Raw genomic sequence first — 8,846 nt, forward strand, 5'->3', positions numbered from 1 at the left:
GAAGGCGAAAAGGGAGAGTGGTAGACTCTGAGATAAAACAAGAATGAACGGAGGGACATTCACTCAACTGAGAGTGCCGGTGTTGTCTGGCTTTCTACTAGATCAGTGAGTAACAAAACCTGCCTAGTTCATTAAAATCTGGTGTTTTATTCTGCTGACTCATTGCACTGAGATCCGGGTTTCCAGGGCAAACAGTTGTCATTAGCTGTGGACGTAGCCAAGATGTTGGCAGTCGCCATGTTGCTTATGCAATGTGTAACATGTTATATCACAGGGAATAGACTGGGTTGAGGGAAAGTTGAAAATTGTCAATTGTCCCCATTTGGCCCACAGGCTGCCAGGTGAATAGATATGGTCTGGGTTATATGCGGGGCCTGAAATAACTGACTGGATTGTCACAGCTTATCACTGTTTTTTTTTTTGTTTTTTTTTTAATGACCAACCGTTTTCTTTCAAATTTGATTTAGCACCGCCAAGCTTTCACTCATTTGACTTGTTTGTGTCTGTGTACAACTACTTCATGTGCCTTCGATCGCCCCTCGGGGACAAATTAAGTTTTTGAGTTGAGTTGAATTAAATCATAACTGACACATTTATTCCATAGCCACCCGTCGCCTGTGGAAAAAAAAAAAAAATCCTTTCCAATTATTTAGATATTTGGTTTTATTTGCAACACCTCATAACTGAATCAACCTATAAGGACCCACAGTATTTTTATTTTTTATTCTAGCCACAACCAGTAGCTCAATAGGTTGCTGATTTGGTCAGTTTGTTGGTCCACACAATCTGGCTGAAATTTGATAAGGTGGTAAAATGTGTGTGAAGGTGTGTGTGTTCATGCCAGTGCACTTAAAGGGGTCATGCTGATGTGAGGGACTATTGCAAAACGGTGCACAACTTGCACAAGATTTTGTGGAAAGGTTAACCATGAGCAGAGGGGCAGCTGATTAACTTTTCATGTGCCATTTTCACCTCACTTAGGTGCTTCTGATGACCATGCACAAGCTTCTGCGAGTCATCTGGCTGAATTCTTAACCACTCCTCCTGACAGAATCAGTTTAGTTCAGCTAAATGTGTTGGCTTCCTGACACGGACCTGTGTCAGCACAACTTGTGTTTGAGATTATTGTCCTGTTGGATCACCCAACAGTGCCCAGAGCCAATTTTATGACTGAGGATTTTAGGTTTTCCTGAAGAATTTGGAGATAATCCTCTTTCTTCGTTATTCTATTCACTTAATTTTGTTTAGTCACATATACTTTATAGATTTTAAAGTAAAATAGATAATTAAAAATCTAAATTCAGAGGTGACTTTTTGAATTGCAACTAATAAGCTGTTGAAATGTCACAAATACTCTCCATAGGTGAGCTATTAAAAAAAGTTTGACCGAAATGTTTGTCAGCACTCTCCAGTACTGAAGACTTCCTCTTCTACTTCATATATTTCAAAGTGGATTCCATCATCGTATTTTTAAGCAAGCCCCTGAAACTAACCCACTGTCTCCCTACAGTCATCCAGCTGTCTATCTCTGCACAATCCATCCCTCAAACACTCATTCATCCTGTCACTCACCCATAGTTTACTCTCTTCTAACTCTCTCTCACAAATTACCTTTAAATAATCTGCAAGGTTACCATGAACTATTTGTGTGTCGTATTCCTTGACAGTCCAGGAAGGCTTGGACTTGGTGTCCGCCACATCTGTCTCTCTCATGGCCATGTACAGGGGGTTTCTTTTAAGGTTGGATTTCAGGGTGAAAGGAGTGATGTGTTTCTCCAGGTATCTGTCCACAAATGCCACAGGAGTGCCCTCTGGGGATGGACGAGACCTGCTGTCAGTCTTTCCCATTCCCTCCCTCTGCAGAGACAATGAGACACACAGTAGATCTGAATTCTCACACACTCTCCCACCTTTCAGCTTTCAACACTTTTTATAGACAGATGAGATGCTGGAGATACAACATACAAGGTGCCTCAGTCAGAAGTCCTCTGCTTAAACGGACGACTGTAACTGCATTTCATTTGTTTATATGTGGCAGACCCTGCCACCTTTCTAGCTTCAAACAAAACTACAGTGGCTTGCCAAAGTATTCACCTCCCTTGAACTTTTCCAAATTTTGTCATGTTTGCAGCCACAAACGTAACTGTACTTCACGGGGATTATATATGACAGACCAACACAAAGTGGAGAATAATTGTTAAGTGGAAGGAAAATGATATTTATTTTCAAAATGATTTACTGATAAAAAACAGTGAAGTGTGGCCTGCAAAAGTATTCATGCCCCTGAGTCAATACTTTGTAGATCCACCTTTTGCTGCAATGACAGCTGGAAGTCCCTACCAGCAATGCACATATAGAGACTGATATATTTGCCCATTCTTCCTTGGATGTGGCTCGTGGACACACTGCATACTACACAGGGAGTCACTTGTTGCCAAAGACATGAGTGCTTAATTGTCAGACGTCATGGACTCGGTTTTGAAAGTTGTCAATATAGAAGAGTGCTTTGCAAATGTGTTTCTTCTCTAATCTCTGTGCTGCTGAGGGAGATGAACACGCTGCGCTACTGCGCCATTCTTGAGGTTCGATGGCTTTCACGTGGAACAGTGTTGTCACGCGTATTGGAAATGTGTATGTTTATTTGGGAGTTTTTACTTCTCCATCAGTCAACTCAGACCAGCTTCCCTGTCCCTGCTGAAGAAAAGCATCCCTACAGCATGATGCTGCCACTACCATGTTTCAAGGTGGGGATGGTGTGTTCATGTGCAGTGTTAGTTCTCTGCCACACATAATGCTTTGAATTTAGACAATATGCTTACATTTTGGTCTCATCTGACCAGAGCACCTTCCTCCACATGTTTGTTGTGCCCCCCACATGGCTTTTGGCAAACTGCATTGGTTTTGTTTCAACAATGGCTCTCTTCTTGCCACTCTTCCATAAAAGCCTGATTTGTGGAGTGCATGACTAATAGTTGTCCTGTGGACAGATTCTCCCAGCTGAGCTGTGGATCTCTGCAGCTCCTCCAGAGTTACCATGGGCCTCTTGGCTGCTTCTCTGATCAATGCTCTCCTTGCCCAGCCTGTCAGTTTAGGTGGATGGCCATGTCTTGGTGTCTGCGGTTGTGCCATACTCTGTGAGTGCTCTGTGAGATGTTCAAAGCTTGGGATATTTTTCCTAACAATGCTTTAAACTTCTCCACAACTTTATCCCCGAGCTGTCTGGTGTGTTCTTTGGGCTTCATGATGCTGTTTGTTCACTAGTGTTCGCTAACAAACCTCTCTTTCACAGAACAGCTGTATTTACACTGAGGTTAGATTACACACAGGTGAACTCCATTTACTAAGGTGACTTCTGAAGGCAATTGGTTGCACTGAACTTTATTTAAAAATACATTCACGTTTGTGGTTGCAACATGACAAAATGTGGAAAAGTTCAAGGGGTATGAATACGTTTGAATATCACTGTACATAGTGCCCCTTTAACCAACATCCAATTACTCAAATAACCAGGGTCTATATGGTGTGGCATTTTGTAGAGGTAGTAAAGTCACAGAGGAAACACTTTGTGATTTTGAACATTATACACTTTATTTAACTTTACTTAATTTTGCTTGACTAACAGCTGTGAGGTCAACCCTCTTTCTTTTGTCATCTTTGTGTTCACATAAAGTTTGGATCGTGGATCAAACATTAGAGTATACTCCTGTCCCCTGGATATGATTAATTCTGACTAATTAACACTGAATAATGCACTATCCTGTTCTCCTGTTTCAAGCCACTATATCCACAGCTGTAAGGATGATCTCTACTAAGATCACTCATGCAGAGTAAATGCACTTCATCAATAATGTATTTGGGTTTATGTATAACGTGGAATAACATTCAAGGAAGTAAATTCAATCCATGTCAAAGTTTCAGTAACACAGACAAACAGAGATGAGCACAGAGAAGGAGTGGCTGTGACACAGTCCATACCTGGGAGTAGACCCTGTTCTGCCAGTGTCTCTGACTGGATATCACTGCCCCGACCTGAAACATGCCATGTGTGGCTGGCAGCATCCCAACGTCCAGCTGGAGGAACTTCTTCGGGTGGTTGTTGTTGGGTAGAACAGAGATGTCCATTTTGGCTCTGTCGCTCCGTCCACACTGACGGCTCCATCCACACTGACTTCTTCCCCTGCCAGCAACCTGCCTCGATGCACATGCTCACCACAACTTGCAAGTTCTGTAATAATTTATAAGCCTGTATCACTTGCAGGTGTGTGTAACCCAACCTGACCATTAGTAGCATGACGCCTAGAGCCAGCAGTGTAGTGAGGGGTTGATAGGATGGGATAGAGAGAGAGGTGTGGAGGCCGACTGCCTCAGTTTACCCAAGCTACCTCCACACTGAAGTCATCTGAGTATTGTGTTATGTAATATCTGCCATTGGTGACATGTAACAAGCACATTTACTCATACAAAACATATGAACATCTCATAAAATATGATACTTTGTTGGAGATTAAATTAGTCCCAACTGTAGAGAAGAAGAGCTGAAAGGATTGGCCTAATATTTATCATTTGGGTATATAATCAGGAAACTAGCGATAATTAAATAAATTATGTGTGGCAGTCTTGGAGAAAATAGTTTATGATGGTTAAAATGAGCTCCATCTGAACCTTCTACAGTAAGTAAAATGTTGCCATTCCTAAGGCAGCAGTAATAATATTTGAATTATATAATTTATAACAGGAGGGACAATTATTTTTCTTTTAATATTTTAAGTACACTTTCCTGATTATAAGTAGCCAGTACACATTTATTTAAATAACAGTTTTGTGTTGTGTACCCAGTATCTCACCGTGTGTTACTGGTACTTTTACCTAAAGGCTCAGTGTGTAGGATTTAGTGGCATCTAGTGGTGAGGCAGCAGATTGTTTCTAATAAAATACCCCTGGAGAAATGCACAGAACCCCTATGGAGAGTGTTTGGTTTGTCCATTTCGGGCTACTGTAGAAACATGTTGGTTCCACACATTGGACTGAAAGGTTCATTCTCAGTAAACAACATGACTCTTCGTTTCCTATTCTACTAGGAACCCCAACTAAAAGGGTGTACCCAAAGATTGGCCTAATATGACCTCTTTAAGTATTTAATTTGTCATAACTGCTGTTTGAATGTTTCTGTTTATTTCCACCTGAGAATGATCAAGACGTCTCTAGGGGTGCCAGGTTATCGGTTAATATAAATACCAGCTTTATTTCATTTATAGAATAAATGTAAGAATTAATTTAATTAATTAATTTCTATTTCATTTTAACAACAGCAGAGCAACCTGTTCTACTACTGTTCCCTCGCACAAGCACTTAATTTGTGGGTCCTTTGCAAGGGGTTTAATAGTCTTGTCAGTGATACTAATGTATCAGTGGATGGGTTCTTCTTTGTACATGCACAACTGATTCAGTCCATCATACATGACTATATCTCTGACTATATGCCCACCTTTACTCAATATGGCTTAACCAAATCTGAATACAGCTTGAATAGGTTGGGTGGTTGCTAGGTCACTTTTGTGAGTTGGAATGTTAAATCCCTCAGTCATGCTGTGAAGCGTAAAAAAGGACTCTCACATTTGAATCAAATTATGGGGATTGCTTTTCCTCCAAGAAATCCACTGAACTATGCTGGAGCATTCTGGTTTTGGACCCTAAATTCGAGTGAGGACAAACTTTATGGAAAAACAGGGTAAAAAAGATGGTAGAAACCTCAAGAAGAGCCACAGAGGAGGGATCCCCCTCCCAGGACAGACAGACATGCAATAGATGTTGCTTGTACAGAAAGAACAAAATCACAGTTTCCAAGTTGCGTTGACAGAGCGGTGTGTGGATCCAGGAGGATGACTGAGCAGGCCGAGGCATCGCCAAGTGGTGCCCGAGCCACATAACCTTCTCTCCACTGTCGTGACCTGGATAGGGCAGGTCACACAAGATCATTAGTAAAAGAAAGATCAGAGTGAAGAGGCATCAAATTTTACAGAACTACAGATATAACAAGATAGTGAAACAGCAGAGAGCACTGATCTGGATCCATCAATAAGTAAGTTTTGAGTTTCGATTTAACGTCATCTATAGAGCCAGACTGTGATGTCACCTGGGAGGTTATTCCAGAGGAAGGGAGCGTGAAAAGCCCTGCAGCCAGCTGACTTCTTCTTAACCCTGGTGACTGTCAGGAGCCAGAGAAACAAGGGAAGGTTGACTACTGGTCTATAATTATTTAGAGATCCTGGGTCAAGATGTGGTTTCCTAAGTAGAGGCTTAACCACAGCAGATGTGCCACAGAATCAAGGAGAGAAACAAGTACTTAGTCAACTTCATTAGTTAATTCTTCCAGAAGTTATGTCACAGTCGCATAAGAAGCCATGACCCCCAGGCGGTTTTTCCCCCTTCTATGATTGCCGGGCTGATATGATGAGAAGTAAAAACATTTGTGTCATTGGTACAAGGACAGGCTAATGATGCTTCAAAGTGGTGCAACACAGCAGACGAGACGGAAGTGACATTCAGGCTGACATGTTTAATCCATGATCAATCCACAGTGTTACCACTGGAATGAGTGGGCTCATAAACAAGCTGAATGAAGCCAGAAATATCAAGAGGTCCCAGAAAAAGCTTTACTTAGAGGGCCAGAATTGAAATCCCCAATAATTAGGATCTTATCTGAACAAGTCACAAGATGCAATAAATTCACTGAATTCTTCTATGAACTGGGAGTAAGTAGATCACCACCCGATGAAAGCCTGTTCCCTGGACAAGGCCGTTACCATTTGATGAGGCTGGTTATAAAATTAGAGCCTCAATTTAAATAAATACATCATCTTGGTTGGAGGTTAAACTGAAAATAGATTTGTAGATTACAGCAGCAACTTCCCCCTGTTTAGAGGCCCGAGCAGCTTGGGTATAGTTATAGTCGAGAGGGGAAGCTTCATTTAATGGCAGAAAAGTATAAGGTCTCAGCCATGCTTCACATAAGACAATCATCGCCAGCTTATGCTCAGTAATCAAATCATTAATCAGTAAGACTTTCATGAACAGTGATCTAATATTAATGAAGCCAAATTTGAGGGTTTTAAGATCAGTGGAGCAGTTTCCAGTGACAGGCCGCTCAGTGGAGCACATGGTAGATCATATAAGAACTGGAACAAGGTGCCCTTTTGTAGTGGTATGTTTTGGCTGCTTGTGCAGGTAGGGAAGACTGGATGCAGTGGTGATTTGCTTTTGTATTTTATTAAGACTGGGTAAGGTGCTTGCTGAGAAACCTCTCCACTGTCTGAGGTGGAGATCAAAATTACATTTTCGTGACCTACACAGTTAGAGGATGACTCTGCACTATATCCCTTACAAGCCATATTAACTGGGCTAGTAGACTCCATACCAGCACTGACTGTATCACTAGCAGGCTCTCTAGTCACCTGCGACCTGCCGACTGTTACATCCCCAGTGTCACAGTTACAGCCCCAGGTGTCCATCAAACAGTGGCTGGCGACGCTGACTTGACATGGTGTGGAATGGAGTCGCCTATCGCTAACAAGGAAAGAGAGGGCAGAAAACTGATTAGCGGTCTGGTGGGGTGACTGCTGACCAGGCCACACAACCGGTGACTTGCTCCTGCACTCTCTCCCACGCCGCTGCCGAGCAGGGACAAACTCCACTGTAACTGCCGTCAACACTGGGCTAGTGCTAAGGCTAGCATGCCCGGGGCTAACACCATCTGCAGTAGCCGCGTTTCTAACTGAGAGAAGCTGTCCTAGCTCACGGACACGACTCTCTAATAGAAACCGCCTATCTGCACGTGCAGAACAGTCGGCACAAGGCACCGTAACACCTGTTTGTCGAGACTTTGTTGACTGCGGTGAAAAAAACAAACAATTGAGCTAGGGTAAGAAAAGCTAACCGGGCAGTCACAGACTATCCAGTAACAGAAAATCGGTTCGGCAAAATACGTACGACTTACATAAGCCTAACGTTAGTTATGGTACAAAATCAGTGGGACTATGAAAGACTGAGAAATCAAAGAATAAACAGCTAACGTTAAGATAGCTAGAGAAGGAGAGAGACACAGTAGACACCAGCATCTATCACACGGAAGTTCCAGGTGGGCGTCACACAGGAAGCGAATATGACGCAATGACGATCTTGCTCCAGTGATGACCCTATGCAGCAAACACTGAAGCTACCACCCGTTAGATCTCTTCTTTTCCTCATGCAAGTTGCCAAAGACACAAATATAGACATATAAACCTGCAATAGTGTGCTGTAAGGTTTCTAAAGATTGAGAGCCCCTGCCACTGCCTCCCAAGGGTGGCACATGACGTGTCTGCCCTCTAGTGATTAGTAGACATTTGTGAGACAAGTGAGGCATTTATTTAGTTCCATCCATCCACCATCAATACACAAACAAATATAGAGATAACGAACCATCACAATCACATTCACACCCATGGGCAATTTAGAGTCAAATTAACCTGCATATCCTCAGACTGTGGGAGGAGCCTGGAGCACCTGGAGGAAACACTCTCACGCCAGGAGAACCCTCTTGCAAGATGTATCCATACATCGATCCAGATCGATATATCAGTTCAATGAGCAACAATCTAACAACACTGATGCAAAGTGAATACATCAATTCATATCACCACCATGGTTGAGATGGTTGATTTATTTTGAAATTCCCATGACAAATCTGTGTGACCATTTGAACATGTGCAACTCTTTTCTAAACAGCGCTTTCTTTTTATTAAAAATAATAGATTTAAATGTGTGGAACCACCATGTCGGATAAAATAATATTTCTACTGAAGGAATTC

General features: G+C 42.2%; 1 protein-coding gene and 1 long non-coding RNA gene across 2 annotated transcripts in view; both read right to left on the reverse strand.

The window, feature by feature from the left end:
- LOC119030245 (major intrinsically disordered NOTCH2-binding receptor 1-like) overlaps positions 1-4,468 on the reverse strand; it is a 5,310-nt gene extending 842 nt beyond the window's left edge. The window contains exons 1-2 of the mRNA XM_037117674.1: positions 3,976-4,468; positions 1,612-1,857 (exon numbers count right to left, since the gene is read on the reverse strand). Coding sequence (XP_036973569.1) covers positions 1,612-1,857; positions 3,976-4,122 — 393 coding nt within the window. The 5' untranslated portion in view covers positions 4,123-4,468. The remainder of the gene's footprint in view (positions 1-1,611; positions 1,858-3,975) is intronic.
- Positions 4,469-5,361: 893 nt separating this feature from the next.
- Positions 5,362-8,113, reverse strand: LOC119030623. Its single transcript, XR_005078351.1, has 3 exons — positions 7,994-8,113; positions 6,134-6,205; positions 5,362-5,948 (listed from the first exon to the last, which is right to left on the reverse strand). It is a non-coding gene; the product is annotated as an uncharacterized LOC119030623 (long non-coding RNA).
- Between the last annotated feature and the right edge of the window lie 733 nt (positions 8,114-8,846).

The sequence above is a fragment of the Acanthopagrus latus genome, chromosome 12, assembly GCF_904848185.1.
Source record: "Acanthopagrus latus isolate v.2019 chromosome 12, fAcaLat1.1, whole genome shotgun sequence".
Taxonomy (NCBI): Eukaryota; Metazoa; Chordata; class Actinopteri; order Spariformes; family Sparidae; genus Acanthopagrus; species Acanthopagrus latus.